This window comes from Chrysochloris asiatica, unplaced genomic scaffold (genome assembly GCF_000296735.1).
Source record: "Chrysochloris asiatica unplaced genomic scaffold, ChrAsi1.0 scaffold00017, whole genome shotgun sequence".
Classification (NCBI taxonomy): Eukaryota; Metazoa; Chordata; class Mammalia; order Afrosoricida; family Chrysochloridae; genus Chrysochloris; species Chrysochloris asiatica.
Genome location: NW_006408535.1, coordinates 14,681,003 through 14,704,893, shown reverse-complemented (window position 1 = coordinate 14,704,893; position 23,891 = coordinate 14,681,003). Strand labels below are relative to the sequence as shown.

The following is a 23,891-nucleotide window of genomic DNA, read 5'->3' as shown; positions in this document are numbered from 1 at the left end:
AGTTATTAGATTATTGTCTCAATTTTCAAAATGCCAAATATGACAGGATAAAAAGTCTAAGATGAGAAGTGCATATTTAATTTCTATTCAGTTACCAATAATACTAGTGCTAAAGCTGGGCTCTTCCCAGGGCCGTAATGGGCTCCTGTTTAACATATTTATGTTGGTTGTAAAATTAGGAACTGTCATTACAGCCCCACATCACCTGCCTAAGTGCAAAACATATAAATCAAGAGAAGTTCCAATACCATAAAAACGCCAGTGAATAGAAGAGCATGAAACTACCTACAAGCTACTTGGGTATTATGCTAACATATACTGGCATGTACACTCGCTTTTCTGGAGGCTATGCAGAACAAAGAATAACTATACACATAGGACACATGGATGTAAGTTCTGATTAAGACATGTGGGAGCCACAGGCTGACTAATGAGTTCTTTAAATAAAACTCTTAATTATTTATATATTTGTACCATATATTTAGAGAAATGGCTAAACCTTGAGTGGGGAAAAGGCAGCAGCAGAAAGACCATCAGTGGCCATGCTTGCTTGCATAACCCTGACAACAACACCCTAGTGTAGCTAACTGTTTCTGTGCTTCTAAAAGGCACTTGGGCTACCATCTGTTGTTGGGGTTGGGGGGCATGCTTCTTAAACCTTTCAGTAAATAAACACTCTCTTTATATTTCCTATGATATTTTAGAGTCTCCCTCTTAATCCAGTGCTGTGTACAATCATTTATGTTCTCTAAGATTAGTCCTTTTTCTTTTGTTAGGGGCAATGGTTTATTTTGGAAGTACCAAAATGCCCCCAAATTATAAACTATTAATAAGGAGGTTTTGGAACATAATTACTGCATCAAACACAGAAAGTGGGCACTTTAAAAGTTTTCAACTTCTCCCTTCTCCCGCCCCAAAACTCCCCATCTCATAATCTTAAAAAAAAAAAAAAAAGACTGCAGATTTTATTCATGTGGGATCATTCGCACCAAGATACCATAATGTGCAATTAACACTCTAGAAACTGAAAACAGTATTCAGCAAGACAGCTGCATTATCAAAATTGCCAAAGGAGTTTTGAAGGGAGTAATGTGCATGTTAGAATAAGAAATTAATCAACACACACACACACATACATACTGTCTTAAGTCTATCTGACTATTAAGCTTTGAAATTTATTCTTTTACTTATATTAAAGATTAATCTCAGAAAATGGAATTTTCTATCTTAAAATTACTAGTTGTATGCTTTGCTTCAGAAACAAATGAAAAGGTTGGAGTAGAGCTCTCCAAGACCCCTTTCAGCTGAAATTTTCTCTAATAATAATCATTCTTCAATTATCATTTATAAATTTTTTCCATCGCAAAAATGCTCCTTTTACTTTCTCTTCCTAGCAAGAGCAATACTTAACACTCTTGCCATTTTTCAAGTGTCTTTCAGACACTAACTCTCAGTTGCAGGGGCAAATGCCCTCCTTTTCCATGGCACAATAATCATAAGTGCATTTATATTATAATCCTTACTAAGCTATGGATCCAGCTGACTGAATCAGTGACTGCAATGTAATAGAATTATCCCACCAGCATTATGCTGGAATTTCATTGTCAACTAGCTAAAAGTATTTTGGGAAGTAAGAGAGCTGGGTCATTTTATTTAATTTTCATTGGTGATATCTGGGTTTGAGGGGGCATACGTTGTAATAAAAGTTTTTAAAGAGACAGACATGGAGAGCTGACTTCTTAAACATATAGAAAAATATATATTTTTATTAATCATTGTAAATAAAATCAATTTTTATGACCTTAAGAATACAAAAAGAAATGAAAGAAAGGAAAAGTAGCCAGAAAATAGATTTAAAAGATAATTAGGACCGCATGCAAAAAATGTATTAAGAAAAGACTTAATTTTGAATCCCATAAACATCATGCATTGAGTCCAGTTTTGTTAAGGATTGTGGGGCTTTTGGAGTGGGAGGTCCCTAGAATCAGTTTTGTTAAGGATTGTGGGGCTTTTGGAGCAGGAGGTCCCTAGAATCAGTTTTGTTAAGGATTGTGGGGCTTTTGGAGTGGGAGGTCCCTAGAATCAAAGTATCTGGGTATGCAAGGAAGCAGACTGTCTGCCGTGTCATGGGAGAGGAAGAGTCAGTAACCTGTGGGAGGGGCATGGAAGTAAGAGACTAGCTGGTCTTTTCATCAGCTTTGTAGAAATAGTTACATGTTAACATTCACTAGGAGGCCTGGTGTAGTCCTGGTGTAGTGCTGTGGGTTAATGCTTTAGATTGAAAAGGAGGTTTGAACCGCAAGGTCGGCGGTTCAATCTTACCATCCACTCCTTGAAAACCCTATAGAGGGTCATTATGAGTCGAAACTGACTTGATGGTACTTAACAACAGCAACAACAATGTTCAGTAATAGCTCAATCCGGTCATCCTGAGATACTTGAGCTGGAGCAAATGGTCATGAATGAAAATCTCTTTATGTAATTTAATTATATCCGACATGTTGTGCTTATTAAATTATGATAGAGTTACTGCATTAAAAAAATACAAATAAAGCAGAAAAGAAACACAAAATTTCCTATTACTTTTTTGATAGGCTAAAGTGTATGGAAAGTTTCGTTTTTTCTGGGGGGGGGGAATAAAAGAAATGTATATGTGATTAAAATATATTGAAAATATCTTAATTTTAAGAAACAGTTTGTTAATTAATTTTTATGGAAATCTCAGCATTTTTGTTCTTCTGACTCAATAGCAGAAAAACAGTCCAAAGTGACAAAAAAGAAAAGAAAAAAAGGGCTGCATGTGTTTTTTTTAATGCTTCTCAAAGTGGCTATATTGAGTTCATTCATCCTAGGCTGTTTATGCTTAGGTAATTCAGCATAAAAATAAACCCTGAGTGGTTTTATTTTTCACATTACTATATAATCACATTGATATAGTAACTAAGTAATTAAAATGAACATAGAGGTGTGCAATCTGAGCTTTGACTTAATTTTTCTTTTTCTGTCTCTTTTCTTCCTCCTTCCTCCCTTCCTTTTCTTTCTTTCTTTCTTTTTTTTTTTTTTTTTCAAGTTATAGGTGCACAACGAAGGCGAAGTCCCAGCTCACTAGCCATTGAAGTATTTGAAGCACATTTGGGAAGTCACATTTTACAGGTACCTTTAAAAAAGAAAGCATTTGGCTCATATTTTCACCAAGAAAAAATCCATATATTTAAAATGTAGTTTTTAAATTTTTAACAAAAATTTCAGCCATGCATTTAATTGTTATTTCTCATTGGATTTATGAAATTCTTATAAATTCATTTTTTTCTTTTTAGAAAGCCATCCTTTGAGAGAATATTTATGAGAAAGGGAGGGCAAGTATTATTTGTGCTGTAATAATTTAGATGAATTGCATTATTTAGTCAATGCGCAGTGTACAGTAACTGGCTGTTCCCAGAATGATTGTCTGTGTGCTGTGCTTGTAAGTGGGTGTATGTGTCTTCTAGCGCTATGTGTTTTTGGAGAGCAAAGTTACGTTGTGAAAGTAATGTAACATTTTTCTGTGGTGTCAAGTTTTGATTGTTCTTGGCTTGAATTTATATTCTTAAGTGCTTCCTGTTTGCCTCCTCAAATTACAAAATTTATTGAGGTGAAATATTAAAGTGTATCCTTAAGTCAAAGAATACAAATAATAGCTTATTTTGCTGAAATTTTCATGGCAAATAAACATTATGCTTGCCAGGATGGAACTATAGTTTTTTACTCTACTAAGATTCATCGCCATCTTGGTATCTTGCTTACTAAAAAGTGTTTCTCTTTAGACTTTGCCATTACATGTCCCTTCTTCTGTGGATGATTATTCTACATTGTTCCTACTACCAGGAAAATGATGCCATGGCAAAACCATACTCTGACTCCAGAGGGACTTCAAAAAATTCATGGACAAATGTAATTAATAGATATTGAAAAATATCCATGGACTTTTTGAAGTCCTTTCATATGTAGGATACATTTTCAACACGGTCTTAGAGAAGAAGACATGCTTAGAATATTTTAGGCAGCTTCTGTTATTTTGAAAACATGGTTATGTTTTTATTAAATCATTTTGGAATAAAAATAAACTCTGGATTCCTGTCCATTCAGAGTTTCAGCATGACCCCCATGATGCTTTTGTTTTCTAGACAAAGTAGTTTTGTTTCTAGCACTTTGTTCCCTGAAGTATGTGTCTGAGAAAAGTGCTGTCACAAGATACTCCATTAAAGAAACAGAACAAGTCCCCAGTCAAATGCCAAGGAGTTCCCAAAGCAGTATCTTAGATTTTCAGAGCCACCTGAGACATATTTCAAAGAAAGCATTACTGGGTCTCATTCTGGGACTACTGAATCAGAATCTATAAAGTGAAGTCCAGTAATTTATGAATCCTAAGAACTTCCCAAGATGATTTTGGTCATCTGTCAGATATTAGATGTCATAAATCACATTTGCAACTTTAAGACACTGAGCGATCTTACAGAAAGGAAACCTATAAACTTTATTTTGTATCGTATTTCCTTTCCTCACTAATAGCTGTTAACATCACGCAGAAGTGGTGTTTTTTGAGACACGCCTTGATAGATGCTGCTGTATTCTGCACATAGAATTTTGAATTACTATTTCAGTAATCTAGAATCACCTTCAAGAATTTAGAAAGGGTCATTACTTCTTTCTACATCTTTACAACTTAACTCCACTTTTTCCTGTACATCCTTTGTACATAATTCCCTTTATAAGTTTTGTATGAACATATATAGTGTTGGATTCAAATGTAATTTGGGATCACTTCTGTTTGAAGCAGCCAGTCAGGAAAGAATTGTGTCAGACTGGTCCTTTGTTATTATTCTTTGCATCATTTCTGTACATATTTTACTTGATTCTAAATTCCTTTAGAGTATGGGAGATGTATTACAAAATGTTGGAGTCAGAATTGAATGTAAACATAAACTCAATATAGAACAGAGGTGTTTGTTGTTGTTGTTGTTGTTAAGTGCTGTCAAGTCAGTTCCAACTTACAGTGACCCTGTAGCACCTGGTGGGTTTGAACCACTGACTTTCTGTTAGCAGTCCAGTGCCTATTCTAAAGCACCACATCAGGACTCTAGAACTGTGGTACAATCTCCTAAGTGCCTATTCCATATTATGTTGCATTAAGAGAAAAGAGAACCTAGATGAACTTGCTAAACTGCTTTTCTACCTAAATTTGTCACACCCTATTTTAGTACCAAACATAAAGAGGCACATATACAGGGTCACTGTATGAGACAAACTGACTTCAAAGGACTTAACAGAAATAACAACATACAGTTGGATGTTCCTGGAAGTAGAGCAAACAAACTGATGGAAGGATTAAGAAATCATGTTACATGAGGAGTGTGCAGGAAGCTTGTTACTGTTCAATTTGGAAGAAGACCTTTGTTCAGAGAATTATTTAATTCCCTCTATATATGTGAAGGCTCCATTTGCAAAATAGGGTTAACTACGTTCTGTGTTGCTTGAAATGAAATGAATGGAAGGTGAAAAGAAATGAAATCACCTTCATGCAAGAAAATTTCCAAATAAAACTGCCCACATTTGGAATGTGTCCAAAGCCATTGGTTTTAAGGGAAAGTACGATAATCACTGGACCATAAACCACAAGGTCAGTGATTCGAACTTGCCAGCCACTGTGTGGGGGAGAAAAATGAGATTTCTGCTACTGTGAAGTTGTACAATCCTCAAAGACCTTATATGGGGTCGCTGTGAGTCAGAACTGACTCCACATCACTGAAGACCAACAACAGAAGGGGTATTTGAGTAGGAAAATTAGTCATCAAAGTCAGGTTGGTCTTCATAATCTTTGTATTGCCATAAAAACTAAAACTTAATATTATTGGATAGTACAACCAATGGTTATACTGAAGGAGACAGGTATACCTACTACTCACGTAACACTGCGGTTAGGTTCCAAAGACCATGTTGTTAGGCAAAAATGGAGGATGACCATAGGCGCTCACTAAATGGAAGGCGACTACATCATTACATAACTGCGAAATTCCATCATTACGTGTTTCCACATTACCTCGTTATTGTTGATGTTGTTAAGTACCGTCGAGTTGGTTCCAACTCATAGCGACCCTGTACAGGGTTTCCAAGGAATGGATGTGTAAGTTTGAACCACCATCCTAGTGGTCCAGTGCTTTATTCCACAGAACCACATCATTACATTCTTGAAATCATGACCCACTCAAGTTAGCACAAAACCTTAACTTTCATTGCCGCTGCTACTCTCACCTTGCACCTCAGCATTCAATACTGCCAGATGTATGTCATTAATATGCCAAGTGATCAGATAGTAGATATTTTGCTGCTGTTGTAAATGTTACATGTTGGATATTGAGATAATCAGTAAGTAAGGAGTAGGTATGTATATGCTTATGGAAATGAAACACTGGAATTTGGGGCAGCAGGGATTTCTGAAGCAGTTGAAATAAGTAGAACCTCCTGGCTTCTAATTAATTATCTTGCCTCCAAACAGAGGAACCCTCAAGCTCATTGACCCGTACTTGTACTGTAGTCAATGGTATCTCAAGTGTCTGCAAAAGTTTCTGTATTAACTTTGGTGGGGTGGGGTGGTTGTGGTTGAATCCTTTTGGTTCATGGGAATTAGAACGAATTAGTCCTTCCATTCTTCCCTTGTACACTTTCTGCACTTGCATATTTTGTTGTTGTTGAAATCCTGTATGGTCAACAAGGTTATTTATCAAAACAAAATGGAAGATGACTACATAAAATTCAAATACTAAGAGGAGAAATTTCACTTTAATAGGACCAAGACTGCTGATTTTAACAATCATGGTGGGGAAGAGGGGTGATCTAAATACAGAGGGTATCAAAGAAGACTTCTCAATGTTTTTGAAGGAGGAGTAAGAATTTATTAGGCAAAGAAAATGAAAGAATTTTCTAAGCAAAGAGAAATCCATGCAAGGGCACGGAGGCAAATAATAACTGGTCCTGTTCAGTAATTCTTAAGACATCTGGTTTGATTACTGCCTTGGCTGCACAGAGGATCGCAAAAGAGAGGAACAAAGAAAAGTCACAAAGCCATTTTGTGACCCGTCTAGTGAGCCATACCAGGAAGTTTAGAGTCTGATCCATAGCAGGGTTGAGCCCCTAGAGAAGCCTTTTACACAGAGACTGACAAGGGTTTGTGTTGTTTCTAGAATTACTATAAGAAACAATGTGCAGTAAATCTTTGTGTGATAAAAAGACGTAATTTAGGAAAATTTGATAATAGTCTAAGAAAGAGAAAATAAACATGAATCTTACATTCAAGATACAGGCTTTGTGAATAGAGGTACAAGTATGAAACTGAAATAAATCCATCAATACATGCTTGCTCATTAATAGGAAAGGCTTGTTGTTGTTAGGTGCCATCAAGTCAGTACCAACTCATAGCAACTTTATGCACAGCAGAATGAAACACTGCCTGAAAAGAACAAAAGGGTAAGGAATGATAAAAGTGCTGGCCACAAGTTTTCTATATTATTTACTTACTTTTGATACTCTTACCTGAGAAAAGTTGAAGGGCATCTTCCGTTAGATAGCCTAGATGGAGAATGAGGAAGTCAGGGGAAGAGTTAAAGGGGATAGAAGTAAATATTGTTATATACTTAACTCTGCAACAGCAGTGATCTTTGAATAGAGCCATGAACAAATATACAGACTGAATGGGTGTGGAAGGGAGAGTGGGAATATGCCCACAAATATATAAAGATTTAACATAAAATACTTGTACATGGGTATTTACCTTTGCTACAAATATATCTATGAATGTGATGGAGCATACAGGAAACAAAATGATGAAAACTTCTTGTACACTTCCAAACACCTCACGGTAACGAGTAGCTGGGCATGGGGTCTCAGGACCATAGTCTCAGGGGATACCACTGTCAGTTGACGTAGTATAGTATACAAAGACATGTTCTAGATCATACTAGAGTAGGGACTGGCATCTTAAAAACCCATCAGCAGCCATCTAAAGTGCAACTATTGGTCTCTTCGTGCATGGAGTTAAAAAGTGATGAACATTGAAGACAGTTGTCATAAATTAATCCAGTGGACTGTTGGAACACATGAACATCAGTTTCTGTGGTCTTGAGACCAGAAGAGCTAGATGGTGCCCAGCTACCACTACCACCTCTTATGAAAGAGATCATGTTAGAAGGTTCTGAATAGAGTGGGAAACATGTGTACCAAAATTCAAAATTATGAAAAAAGACCAGGCATTCTTTCCAGAAAGAGACTGGAGGAACCCTGGAATATGGCCCTCAGTCACTCTTTAGACTGGACCTGAACTCAGCCTCATGGCTTAATTTTCATGCAAATGGTAGATAAATACATAGGGGGAATGGCAACACTAGTAGGGTCTGCTCACCATGGAATGGCCAACTGTTTAAGATCAGAAAGGCAACATTTACCTAAGAACAAATTTTAGAAGGACTGGGAAGGAGGGTGGAATGGAAACAAGAATCACAGGGAGGAAGTCGCATTATTGATTTTCATGGAGGAGATTGCAGTCCTTGACATGAAATGAACTATGGGATTTTTTAAAATGTAATACACCTGATGATCTGCAATATAAACCATCACTCACTTTACAATAAAAAGTTAAAAAAATAAACAGCTGAGCTAAGAGTGGGAAACTTAGAACTGATCATCTGGTGCAAGATCATGGCTAGGGCTGAACAAAAATACACCAATCACTAATCACTAATGTGCATTGTCATTGTTGTTAGGTGCCTTTGAATTGGTTCCAACTCATATCGACTCTGTATAGGGTTTCTGAGGAGTGGTTGGTGGGTTTGAACTGCTGACCTTGCAGTGCTTCTCCTACAGTGCCACACCTGGACTCCTCAATGATGCATGTTGGTGGTATTGTTAAGTGTCTTTGAGTTGGTTCTGACTCATAGCAACCCTTTGTAGGGTTTCCAGTGGAGCAGCTGGTAGGTTTCAACTGCCAACTTTGTGGTTCGCAGTCTTGTGTTTATCTTACAGTGTATAAATGAATGATACTCTATGTCAAGCTATTTCATGAGTTGCTGGCCTGTGGTAACAATGTGGTAACAACCCTGAGGTATATCATCATTTAATAGATAAATAAATGGGAAAAGATTAGAGTTAGAGGAGAAAATCAAGATCTGATTTTGCTAAAGGAAGGAATATTCTTATATCAAGGTTACTAGGATCAATCTTTTGATAGTATAAATACTGAAGATATGTCATAAGTTATATAAATTAGAAGTCTTTGATCAAGCAGTTGTATTCCTAGGTACAGAAGATGAACCAAAAGAGTGATGAACCAAAGAGGTAATGCAGAAGAGATTGCTTGTTTGTGGTACTGGAAAGGTAGAAGATGAGAAGGTAGTGCCAAGGGAAAAGTTTATGTTGTTGTGTTTTCAATGTTATAAGAGTATGTTTGCATATTGTAGTTCTCATGGGGCCAAACATTTTGTGTGTGCTGGAACAAAGATGGAAAACTAGCTTTATTGGTCAACTATATGCTCTTTAGCAATCAGGTTTATAAAACTGAATAGCTTGTAGTTATGTCTGTATTAAGAAAGAATAGGTTTTCATTATTGTCAATGGCTAAGCTTCATTCAGTGCTATGACTGTATCATAATTTATTTAACCAGTTTCCTGCCATTGGGTACTTTGATTATATCTAAGAATTTGCATTTCTAATGAAAATACCATGTGGTGTGGGTATGTGTGTTTGCATGTGAGTGTGTTTGGTGTGTATGTGTATTTCAATTAGAAAACTCTAGTCTGAGTTGATTTTACATTAAACTAAATTAAATATTATATAATAGTTTTCATGTATGTGCTAAATTCTCTTGTATCTTCCTTGATGCTCACAGTGTTTATTTATGAAAGAAGTGCTATGATTATGTACATAAGAAAATTGAATAAGATTTTAAAAACTTAAATGACTAGGTAACAGATTAGAACTTGAATCCAGGATACTAACTAGATTACGATACTTCCCAACAAACAATAAGGGCATTGTAAAATACAGTGGTGGTAAAGTTAAAGGAATTAAGATATTTATAGTTGGTTTTGGAAGGTAAAAGGGAGGTCAATTTAGAATATTTGGATATGATTCAGGAAATGCCTGAGGGCTTCACTGTAGCATCTGCCAAGATTCCCTGCTACTTGTTAATGTTGTTGCTAAGTGCTGTGGAGTCAGTTCCAACTCAAAGTGACTATAGGATTTCTGAGGCTATAAATCTTTGTGAAAGCAGAAAGCATCATCTTTCTTCTGATTAGAGGTTGGTGAGCTTGAATCGCCAAATTTGTGGTTCACAGTCCAGTGTTTATCCTATAGAGCCACTGTACTCCTTACCTGATATCTACACCTCTAATAATGTCTCACTAAAGTTTGTGCTGGAAGATAAAGCACTGGACTGCAAGGTCAACTTGAACCACAAGGGTGGCGGCTCATACCCACAAAATAGGCTGTGAGTCAGAACCTACTCAATGGCACTTAGCAGCAACAACAAAGTTTATACTAGAGTCCTGGTGTGGCGTTGTGGGATAAAGCTCTGGACAACAAACAGGTTGGTTTGACCAAAAGAACAATGGTTCAAACTTACCAGCCACTCCTTGGAAAACCTATACAGGGTTGCTATGAATTGGAACTGACTCGATGACACTTTATAGCAACAACAAAGTCTATACTAAGTACTCCTTGGTTTAGAATGGTGGAGTAAGAGATGAGTGTGAACATCTTAATTCTGAACTGTAGCATGGGTTTTCAGTGCACATATATCTTTTAAGATACGTATTTTATTCTCTTAGAAAATTAAGAAAGCTTGGTGGGATGCCTCAAAATTTGACTTACTTTCTACTGAGGGGTGAAATAAGTTAATAGTTATTCAAAACGTTGTAAAATCAACTCGTATAAAGCCAGTTCTCAGTTTAGTGATTCAGTACTGGTGTATGTGGGCAGGACCATTGCCAGGCTGTATATGGGTAACTCTTGTGAACGGTAGCCCCAATGCTGACTGTTGTGACCAGTCCTGAAGTCTGGAGAACCCCTAGCTGCTTAAGGCATGCATTTTAGACAGGGCATCTCCTGCAGGAGAGTTGAGCCCTGAGGGATGTCAGTATTGCAATGACAGGACTGTGAAATAGACATACTGACACTGAGGCAAGAGCTCTGGGCTGCTAACCTTAAGGTCAGCAGTTCTAAACTACCATGTGTTCTACAGGAGAAAGATGAGGCTTTCTGCTCCTGTAAAGATATACAGCCTTGGAAACCCTATACAGGGTTGCTATGAGTCGGAACCAACTTCACAGCACACTACCGCCAGAATCACTATATTCTTCTTGCACGCTTATTAATCAGTTGAAAAGTAACTCAGCAGGCTACAGTTGGGAATTGTACTTTTTGTGGAGGATTAGTAAAAATATATGAATTTTAGGATGTCATTCTATGGCATCTTTACTGAATACATCACATTGACTAAGCACACGTTCGTCTCCTCTTTTTAAAGTATTCTCAGGGTATTAATAATCTCTTTTCATGAGCTCCTTAGAATGAAAGAAATATAAATGGAATTTGTTTTTAGTGTCCCAATTTTAGCAACCAAGTAGAATATTTGTATTTTACGTTATCAGATTTAATGAAACAGAGAATGGTAACAGGTATCATCTTTGTAACACATAAAATTAAATAATGTAATAATACCTTTCCCTTAGGTGCCATTTTTATGAATGGAGTGTGTTAATTATTTGCATGCCCATAGCAGAAGGGTTTACGTTTTTGCATTCAGTAAATAATGCTTATATAATTGTTATATAAAATTATAATATTTGCATACTTCACACTAACACTGTTTCATTCACCTCATGTAACAGATGTTAAAACAATCCGATCAAACCTTGTAAGTAAATTTTTAAGGTTTATTTTTTATTCCATGTTAATAGTTTATGGTCTAATATAGCTTGATAAGTATGTTATATTATGTATATCTACTGTTGACTTGTATAATACTTAACTTTACTAGTAACTATCAAGAGCGTATAAAACAGTTGAAGGGCATACTTTATAGTTCTGTACAATAAGCAGTGAACTGAGAATCATAAGTTCAGTGATTCAAGCCCACCAGCCACTCAACAGGAGAAAGATGAGCAGAAGCTCTCAAAAAGACATACAATCCTGGAAACCCTGTAAGTCAGACGTGACTCCATGGTACTACAAAACAATTTTGATAAAAGATGCAAAATTTTGTTTTAAATGAATATAATAATAGTGTTGTTAAGTGCTGTCGAGTTGGTTTAAACTCAGTGATCCTGTGCAGTGTTTCCGAGGAACAGTTGTTAGGTTTGAACCACGGACCTTGTGGTTTGCATTCCCGTGTTTATCCTACAGTACCACATTAGGATTCCAAAATCACAATTGTTGTTGTTATTGTTGAATATCCTCTAGTCCGTTCCGACTCATAGCCACACTTTATAGGGTTTCTGAGGCTTTAAATCTTCAAGAGCAGAAAATCTCATCTTTCTCCCACACAGTGGCTGGTGGCTGAAACTACAGACCCTGTTCTTTGTAGACCAATGCTTACCATATGGAGCCATGGTGCTCCCTATGCTAAGTACCCACCTATTTGTACATAAATGACATTGGAATGTATTTTATTATTTAAACTTTTTCTTAGAAGAATAACAAGAACATTCTTTAAGAAATGCCCAAATAGTGTAGTTACAGGTCTTCTAAATAAAGAGGCTGTCCAGTAGCTTTCAAGGATGAAAGAATAAATTTTTAAAAATCTAACTAACCCATTAATTTGACTAAGCCCTACTCCTAGCCCTAACTCAACCTCTGCCCCTCACCCTAACATTAACCCTAGTCCTATCCATAACCTTAACACTACACCAAATCTTAGGCCTAACCATAAACCTAACCCTTACTCATTACTCCTAGCCCCTAAAATAGATACTCACATGGAAAATAATGATACAAGCATGATAATAATGTGTTATTTTTTAGTTTGGCCATATTACATGCGCTGTCCTATGTCTGTGCCATTGGCCCTTCATTATTTGTTGCCATTAAGGGATTTTTGCATTGCTCTTAGAACATTCCAGTCCCCTAATGCAAGAGATCTATGGGTAAATTTTTTTCAGGAAGACAAGGCCAAGAGAGAACATCCAAGAACATTCTAAGATTATAATCCTTGGATTTTCTTGACTAGAAACAGTTCAGAAAACAACTGGGCAGAATAATTGTGGCTCTGTCTACCCCGCCATCACTAGGAAGGTAATTATTTTGGCAAGGATCATTTATTAGTAGATGAACACAGGTACAGCCATCTCTTTAGCATAACAGTCTTATTAAGACATACATTTTATTGAAATTAGGAGGAAGGGAAGAACTCTTATTTACCTGTTTTTCAAATTGTTTGCCCAGGTAGTTAGTCATTTTCATGATTGGGATGAATGATGACAGTTGTTTTTAAGTGCAGTCAGTTTCCTATATAGGGCTTCTGAGGACCAGCTAGTGGATTTGAACCACCAACCTTTTTGTTCAAACCAACCTTACAGTCCAGTACATTATCCTGCAGCATCACAGCAAGATGATGCCATAAACCTCCAGGATATGCCAGGTTTTATCGCATGCCTTTCTTTATCCCAACATTTTCAAGCACGGAATACCAGGGGATAGTGTCTCAAGTAAGAGACTGTGCTTTACAAAAGCTTTTATACATCAGGTTTAGACAAAACTCAGATGAAGAATTGCATTTAAATTTCTCTGTTTCTGCTGTTGAGTACATTTTGTAGATTGATTAAGTGTATAGTCTTCAATTTTGTCTAGTGGGCTCACATGTCATTTAATCCTGCAAAATGATTATTAGACAAATAGCATATATGTTCTGTATCAGTAATATCTCAAAATTTGTCGCTGATACACTAAGGAAACCCAAATGAATACTATCCTATGACATTTTACATCTTTGTTATTGTTCAAGTGATTCACATCACAATTCTGTGCCAGTTTTTGAGGCTGATCCCATTGTGGAAGACTAAATAGCAGATTTGGTGTAGAAATAGACTAGGCAACTAGACAGATGGGGAAGAGTGTGAAGAATGGAGATAAACCCAAAACCCAACTCAATGCCATCGATCATGGCTCCTAGGGATGCTATAGGACAAAGTCCAACTGCCCCATAGGGTTTGAATCGTAATTAACTTCCCTGGCACTGGATTTGTTTGTTTGTGTTGATCTTTATGGGAGAATTCTGCCACATCTTCCTCCTGCTGAATGTCTGGTGGCTTTGAACTGCAAGTCTTTCAGTTAGCAGCCAAGCACTTAGCCACTGCACCTCCAGTGCCGAATCATCCATGATCTGGGTCTTATTTAATCTTAGGCAGCAAAAGAAAAAGATTTGCTAGTACAACTGAAATATCTGGACAAGGAAAAGTGAATACATCCTAAAGAGCTTGAAGGACTTAGTAAAGCAAAGATGCAAACTATAATTTGTTCAGATTCTGCCTAGCTTCTCTTCACATTTGCTGGTAGTGTTTTCAAAAGACTTTGTGAAAGACAATGATATCTTCAAGTTCATTTTCTATTTTATTGATGTTTTGGAATGTCAACACTTATCATTCATTTCTATTGCAACTTTGCAGTTTAAATGAAAATATCCTTTCTAGGGAAGTTGCATCTTGTTAGCAAAGAAGTATTCTGGTGGACAGCAGCGCTAAAATAAAATGAAAATAATTTTAAATAATAGTCATTTTGAAAGACTGTCTTTAAATGCAATTAAGAAAGGAGAAAGGTGAGTGGCCTTATAGCCTCCCTATGATCCAAAATGGTGAGAAAATGTAAAACTAAATATAGAAAAAGAGAAAGTTAGTGAATATATTTGCATATGCAAATTAGCTTAATTGATACTGCTTGCTTCTACAGGGATTTTTCATTACAAACTGGAGTGCTACATTGTTCAGCTCATATTGAGTAATTTAGTAACTAATGAGACCAGTTTGCACTAATTTGCATATGATAAATGAGCTTAATTGCAGTAAATAACTTGGAGGCATAATTACTTAATTTTCCTGTGTTGCACGGCTTTTAAGTTCACGTATGAACAACTCAAGATAATTTTGCATATTTAAATTAGTTGCTTTTAAATTTCCTTGAACAACAACAAAAAAAAAGAACACACCTTATCAATTGAGCTGTAAAACAATTGAATGTAAGTTTTACAGTAATTTTATTTGAAAAGAAAATCAGAAATTCCCTATGTCTGTTATTCTTTCCCTACAACCTGACCTTAAGTAAGATCTCAGCATTGACATCTTGGAAAGTTTCTAATGGTGAAAATTAATCTACATCTATTAGTAACTGAGCTGAGTTTAAAGTTAAATATGTGTAGTCATATATTGAAACTTTTGAAAGTAGTCTTTGTTTATAAAAGATTTGATATGTCCATGATCTAATTTGGCAAACTGATAACTAATGGAGTAGTCAATTGGCTCTCCCACCTGCAATGTGTATTTTCTGTAAGCTGTTGGATTTTAATGAAGTAGATATCACTCTGACCCTAGCACGTATTTTCTCTCTAGATTAATGTTTCATACTTACAAAATTGCTTTCATCAGAGAATCTCAGCATGGATTGCCAAGAATTCTCTCATTGGTCTTCACATTATCAGTAGAACGTATGCTTTATCAAAATATCCATTCTCTAAATTGGAAAACTGAAGTGTACAGAGGTTGATGGTGAAACTGTTAGTTCACAGTACTGCATTTTGCCTTAGATTTTCACTTTGCAGGAAAAGTATACTTTGTTATCCAAAATTAATTTATTAGATTCTATCGAAGTCATTTCCATGATTGTGAGAAAGTATTTTGTGTTTATGAAAACTTGAATTTGAGAAGAAATAATTAATGAAACTCTTCTCTGAAAAACTCAAATTCCATGAAGTGCAGTGTAACTTTTCTGTATTCCCTAGAGGTGGGCCCCAAACAAGTGCTGATAGTAGAATCAAAGTGTAACGTTTGAGACCTTCTCCAGGGATACTGGTGAATTACTAAAACTATGAGTCCTTGTGTTACATCACAAAGTCCCATTAACTCCACTACTGAGGCCACATCTCATCTCTGTGTTCTCAGTTCAAATTTTCTCTATCCCCTCTACATATGGGGCAGACCATGGCATATCCATGAAAAGGAAGAAATTTTGGTGTCTTGTCAACTGGAGCTCATATACGACCTGCTCACTTAACTGTGTAGATCTCTAATAGTCTCTTACCACCACTAAGTCTCAGTTTATTTGTAAAAGTAAGAAAAGCGTAGTAGAAGTTTCATAGTAGTTATGTCATGATGATTGAATGAGATAGTTTATGAGTGCTTAGTACAGAAACTGATGTGTAAAACATAGTAAGTCCTGGTGTGACACTCTAGGATAAGCACTGGACTGCTAATCACAAGGTCAGAGGTTCAAACTCATAAGCCAGTATGCAGAAGGGTTGCTTTGAGTCATAACCAACTAGACAGTATCTGACAACAACATCAACAATATCCGTTAGTAAATTTTCTAAGGCTCCTTGGTAGTGTAGTGGGCTATGCTGTTGGGCTGTTAACCTTGTGGTTAGCTGCATTATTTTGTTGTTATGTGACATTGAGTCAATTCCTACCCATAGTGACCCTGTATAGAGTTTCCAAGGAGCGACTGGTGAGCTTGAACCACCGACCTTGTAGTTCAAATGGCTTTACAGTCTGGTGCATTAACCCATAGTGCCACACCAGCTGCTCCATGTTGTTGTTATATACCATGGAGTCGGTTCCGACTCATAGCGACCCTGTAAATGGTTTCCGAGGCTATAAATGTTTACCGGAGCAGAAAGCCTCATCTTTCTCCCATGGAGCAGCTGGTAGTTTCAAACTGCTGACCTTGAGGTTAGCAGCCTGATTCGCAACCACTACGCTACCAGAGTTCCTTAGCTGCTCCATAGGAGAAAGATAGTTTTTTGCTCCCATGAAGATGTATAGCCTTAGAAACCGTATACAGGGTGGCTATGAGAGTCAGAATCTACTGGAAGGCATGTAACAGCAGCAATAGATTTTTTTTTTTTGTATTTTTTGGTGCCCAGGTGATGCTCAAGTTTCTGAAGAAAAATGATAGCCATACTATACCAAAAAAAAAAAAAAAAAAAAAAAAAAAAATCCATTTAGGAAGTCTTCAGTAATGAAAATATCCTTTTGGAAACCATGTTTATTTGCTAAAGCCCATCTCAATTTTGGCAGTTTAAAGAAAAATAGGGTATAGATGCTAGAAAATGAAATATGATTTCTTTCAAGGATATAGGAGTATTATCAATAAATTTCCTTTCAGGTTAAAGGTAGGATAAATACGTATTTTCATGAAGTGCAGCATAAATGGACTTTTTACATTAATAGTGTTTATATTTGATACTATACACTAGTCTATATTTATTTATTAAATTTGGTAACGGCAACTAGAAAAAGGTAATTTGTTGAAAAATTCCGGAATCAAAGTTTCTTTCAGATTGAAATGTGATATAGCATTACACTTCTTATCATACTGTAGATTCTCATTAACTTGTTTGGAAAAAAATGGAACAAACAGCTAATCAGAAGGGTGGAAACGTGAAAAGGTAGAGCAGTCCATTGTCCTTTAATGTAAACTATATGGATGAAATGTTAAAGTGCACATATGATTCACATGTATGGTACACAGAATCTATTATCTGCTATGCCAAATGATTTTTGTGGTGGTTGTGTGTATGTATGTAGGCAGAGTCTATATGGGTAGTGTTGATGACTAATGTGCTAGGCTACTAACTAAAATGTTGGAGGTCTGGATTCAAACAAAGGTAACTTAGAGAGAGATCCCTGGCAAGTTGCTTCTCAACTGAAAACTCTGTGGAGCACAGTTCTACTCTGGCTCCTGGGGTTGCCATGAGTCGAAATTGACTTACTGGCAAAAAGTTGGTTGGTTGGTTGGTTGGTGTATAGGTATTTATAACAAATTCCCACCCCTTGGGTTTGTATGCACCTTGCTGATTTTGATTTGCATAATAAATATTGTTGTTGTTAAGTGCTATGCAGTCAGTTCCAACTTACAAGACTCATATTGACCCAGTGTAGGGTTTCTCAGGAGCGGCTAGTGAGCATGAACCGCTGACCTTGCAGTTCAAACTGACTTTGCAGTCCTGCACACGAGGATTCCATAGTAAACATTCACTAATGGCATTAGTTTTGATCACAGTTAACAGTGGCTTATGTTTACTTTACATTTACTGGATGCCACTGTTGACTGAAAAATGGTATGAGAGGTGTGTCTCAAGGAATGGGTTTGTAGTAACTGTTAAGGTTGGAGGAAAGCTATGCTGTTTGGCCCTGAGACCAAAACTAATGATTTAGTGGATGAATGTTTAAGGAAGGATTGGGGAGCAGGGAAGGCCATTGCACATCACTTCCCAAATAAAGCCGATGGCAGATACCTGCAACAGTGGTATTCTGTAAAACATGGTCGAGAAAGTCTGGCTTAGAGGAATCGAATCAAAATTATTTTAAGATACTAAAAAATCTCTAAATATAATAAGAGCTAAATTGAACATGTAATTGAAAATTATTACACTGTAATGTCACACCTGTAGTGTGCTTAATTAGCTTTTTAAAGAAAAAGATTATTACCAGTAAATCTTCTATGACGTATGTGTGTGTGTAAGCGAGCAGTGGTACTTAGGGATGGTTTATTGTTGTTAAGTGCCATGCAGTCAGTCTCGACCCATAGTGACCCAGTATATGATTTCCTAGGAGCAGCTGGTGAATTTGAACTAGCTACTTTGCTATTCAAACTGACTTTGTAGTCCAGGGCATTAACCCGTAGTGCCACAACTACATTCCACTTAGGGATGGTATGGGGTGATAAGTATCTTTTGTTTCAGTTGCATGAAGTAAAAAAAAAAACAAAAAAACACACAAATTATCCCAAAAGAAAAAATTAAAAACCAAGTATTCTTTATCAAAGGTTCTCTTGGCCATTCTATATTTGACCTTCTGTAAATCAATCCTTTCAGTGAGATTGGGAGCCTTATCTTTTGAAAATAATTGTAGATGGGACTTTCCAGAGCACATCATGCCTAATGGATTTTTGCATATGGTTTTCTTCTCCTGACCCTGACCTGGGTATTCCTGTGCCCATAAAAGACAATTGTACACCAAAATCTGTAAGCACCATGAACTGGAAAACATTATATGTACCACACTAGGAGGTTGCAGGGAATTCTGTGTGGGTCCATCATCTCTAAACTACAGCTGTGCAACTTGGGCTACTTGAGGAGAGGGTTAGAGACTCTGGTCACCCACATTCAAGCTATTTTTATTAATGTCTGCTTAGTACCTTGTGAAAGGAGCTCTGGTAGCGTAGTGGTTACGAATCATGCTGTGAACCTTAAGGTCAGTAGTTCAAAACTACCAGCTGTTCTGCAGGAGAAAGATGAGGCTTTCTGCTTCTGTAAAGATTTACAGCCTCGGAAACCCAGTACAGGGTCTCTATGAGTCGGAACTGACTCCACGGCACATAACCACCACCAGTACCTTGTGAATGTCACTTCCCAGGCACTTGAAAATCCAGGATCTGATGATTTATGATTGCAAGGTAAGGAACTCAGGGGAAAGTGGGTCAGTTTGTGACAGCAGAGTAGAACCCTGCCTAAGAAAAGATAGTGTCAGAAACATTTGCTTTACCATTGTTAGAAAAATAAATAGTTAGGGAAATTAGAATAAACATTTATCAGTCTGGATGAATACAATTTGTAACCAATGGATTACCCCGTTGGTCAAATTTCCTAGAGACACCAGATAAGTGCTGAAGGAATTGTCAGTTCAGGGCAGTTCTTTCCTTCATTTTTAAAGACATGAAAATGCAGGTGACCCATTAGGCCACCAGAAAAATGCCCTGTGAAATAATCCAGCCTTATGCTTCATTTTAAGGTGACACAATGTTTTAGTAAATTTCGTCTGGTATAGAGATTAGACCAAGAGCAGAATTGACCTAATGCAGCAGCACATTCTTTTTTCTGTGAGTAGGCAGTCTATGGGTTCTACATAAATACAAAGGCAAATGATAATATCAATGACTATTTTAATTGCATCTTTAATCCATAAGGATAGTTCAATGACATTTTAAATTATACTTTCAGAATAGTAGTCACATAGGAGATAAAACTCAGTAACTATTTAATAATGCATAGTAAGATCAACTGTATCCTCTCTTGAGATCACATTTAGGTGGACTGAATGCAAAAGCCCAATCCAAAATTGAGACAGCATTTAATCTTCTGGGAGACATTGTTGGCTCTTTCTAAATATAAAGTACCCAGGCCTGGTCTTTTGAGTTGGGTACCTATTGTCTCTGCTGAAATAATAGTTTCACTGTATTCACAGCTAAGCCATGTATATCTTACAGAGCCACAACAGGACTCCTATTTATAAACAATATTTTGAATATATATTCAATTGGACATATAAACCAATTCCTCTCTTATATATAGGAGTACTATTCTGGCTCTGTAGGATCAACACTGGACTTCTAACCATAAAGTTGGCAATTCAGTCCTACCAACCATTACTTGGAAACACTATGAGTCAAAAATAACTCAATGGCACTTATCACCTGAAAGCAGAGAACACCAGAAAGATGTTTACTTGAACTTTATTACCTATGCAAAGGTTTTTGACTGTGTAGATCATGATGAACTATGGATAGCATTGCAAATAAAGGGTATTCTAGAACTCTTAACTGCACTCATGAGGAACCTGTTCATAGAACAAGAGGTAGTTGTTAGACCAGAACAAGGAGACACTGAATGGTTTAAAATCAGCAAAGGTGTGGCCAGGGTTGTATTCATTGACAATTCTTCTTCAGTGTGTATGCTGAGCAAATCATCTGAGAAGCTGGGTTCTAGGAAGAAGAATGTGACATCAAGGTGGTGTAAAACTTATTAATAACCTATAATATGCAGATGATACAACCTTGCATGCTAGAAGCAAAGATGACTTAAAAAACTTTCTGATGAAGCTCAAAAACTATAGCCTTCAGTATAGGTTGTGCCACAGTGTACAGGGAGACAAATCCTCAGAACTGGTGTAATAAATAAATTCAAGATAAATGGAAAAAAGACTGAAGTTGTCAAATACTTCATTTTGCTTGGATCAGCAATCAGCACTACTGGAAGCAGCAGTCAAGAAATCAGACAACGTATTGCATTAGAAAAATCTGCACAAAACCTCTTTAAAGTGTTAAAGAGCAAAGCTACAGTTTGAGGACTAAGGTGAACCTGACCCAAAACATGGAATTTTCAGTCACCTCATATGCATTTGGAAGTTGGACAGTGAATAAGGAAGACTGTGTAAGAATAGATGCATTTGAATGATAGAGTTGGAGAAGACTATTAAAGTACGATGGATTATCAGAAGATCAAACAAATCTATGTAGGATGCTTCCTAGAAGCCAGGATGATGAAACTTTTGGCTGTTATATCTCAGACATTATTCTTGGTAAGGTGAAGTTGAGGAAAAAGAAGAATCAATGGGCTCAAGTATACAACTGTGAGGATGGTGTATTGTTTTGTTCTGTTGTGCTATGAATTATAACTGACTCAACAGCACTGAACAACAACACATACATACGTGCATACACATGCACATGCATACATATCCACCACTTGTGTGTCAGTTTGTCATACTGTGGTGGCTTATGTGTTGCTGCAATACTGGAAGCTATGCTATAGGTATTTTAAAATACCAACAGGATCATCTACAGTGGACAGGTTTCTGCTGAGCTCTTCCAGACAATGACAGACTAGGAAATAGGAGAGACGGACTACTTCTGAATATTTAGTCACTGAAAACCTTATGAACAGCAGTGGAATACTGCCAGCACCAGAATAATATTGAAACATGATGAAGAGCACCAGAATATAGTCAGATATAGTGCTGGAAGATGAGCCACACAGATTTGGAAGGCACTCAAAATGTAGCCAGGGAAGAGCTTGGTCCTCAAAGGAGAGTGGACATGGATGATGCGAGTGGAGTAAAGCCCTCTGGACCTTCATTGGCTGATGGAGCACAACGCAGAATGAAGAGAAACAGCTGTAAAAATCCACTAATAATTGGAACATGGAATGTATGAAGTACGAATCTAGGAAAATAAAAAATTGTCAAAAATGAAGTGGAGTATATAAACATTGATAATCCTAGGCATTAGTGAACTGAAATGGACTGATTGATATTGGCCATTTTGAATCTGAAAATCACATGATTTACTATGCTGGGAATGACAAAGAGAAATGGAACTGCATTTATCATCAAAAAGAATATATCAAGATCAGTCATGAAGTACAATGCTGTCTGTGATAGGATAATATCCATACACCTACAAGGAAGACAATACCACTGTTTCTCAGATTTACACACCAACCACTAAAGTCAGTAATGATGAAATTGAAGAAGTCTACCAACTTTTTCAAGGAGCTCTGGTAGCCTAGTGGTTAAAAGTTGGACTGCTAACCTCAAGGTCAGCAGTTCAAAACTACCAGTCACTCTACATGAGAAAGATGAGGTTTTCTGCTCCCATAAAGATTTACAGCCTCAGAAACCCTATACATGGTCACTATGAGTTAGAACTGACTCCGTTGCATACCAACAACAACTTCTTCAGTCTGAAATTGATCAAACATGCAATCAAGATGTATTAATAATTACTGGTGATTGGTATGCAAAGGTTGGAAACAAAGGATCAGTAGTTAGAAAATATGGCCGTGGTAATAGAAACAATGCCAGAGTTCATGTGATAGAATTTTGCAAGACCAATGACTTTATTGCAAATACCTTTTTCAAGCAACATATGGACCTCACCAGATTGAATACACATAAATGAAGCTGACTACATCTGTGGAGTGAGATGGTGGAAAAGTTCCATATCCTCAGCAAAACAAGGTAGGGGCAGACTGTGGACCAGACCATCAATTACTAGCATACAAATTCAGGCTGAAGTTGAAGAAAAGAAAAACAAGTCCACAAGAGCCAAAGAATGAATTTATATCCCACCTGAATTTAGAGATCATCTGAAAAGCAAATTTGATGATTTAGACACTAAAGACCAAAGACCAGAGGAATTGTGGGGTGACATAAAGAACATCATGCAAGAAGAAAGCAAAAAGGCATTAAGAAGACAAGAACGAAGGAAAAGACCAATAGGGATGTTGGAAGAGACTCTGTAACTTGCTGTGTAGCATAGAGATGCTAAAGCAAATGGAGGAAGTGAGGAAGGAGGTACAAGAGCTGAACAGAAAATTTCAAAGGTCAGCTTAAGAAGACAAATTCACATATTATAATGAAGTGTGCAAAGACCTGGAGTAAGAAAACCAAAAGGGAATAGCATTCTCAGCATTTCTCAGAGGGAACTGAGCTAAAAATTCAAACCTTAACATGCAGTATTGAAGGATCCTGTGATCAAAATACTGAATGATGCAGAACACATCAAAGGAAAATGGAAGGAATACGCAAAGTCACGGTACCCAAAATAAATGGTCACTGTTCGACCATTTCAAGAGGTAGCATCTGATCAAGAATCAGTGATTCTGAAGGAAGAAGTCCAAGGTGCATTGAAGTCATTAACAAAGAACAAGGCACTGGGAATTGATGAAATACAAATTGAAATCTTTAAAAAAAACTGATGAAGTGCTGGAGGCACTCATCTAGGCCAAGAAATTTGGAAGACAACTACCTGGCCAACTGACTGGGAGAGATCTGTATTTGTGTCCATTCTGAAGAGAGAGGGAATGCAGAAATCATTGGAC

General features: G+C 36.9%; 1 protein-coding gene across 1 annotated transcript in view; it reads left to right on the top strand.

The window, feature by feature from the left end:
* The window catches only part of NPAS3 (neuronal PAS domain protein 3), a 1,134,041-nt gene that overhangs the window by 472,504 nt on the left and 637,646 nt on the right, over positions 1 to 23,891 (top strand). The window contains exon 5 of the mRNA XM_006835502.1: positions 3,071 to 3,153. Within this exon, the coding sequence (XP_006835565.1) occupies positions 3,071 to 3,153 (83 nt within the window). The remainder of the gene's footprint in view (positions 1 to 3,070; positions 3,154 to 23,891) is intronic.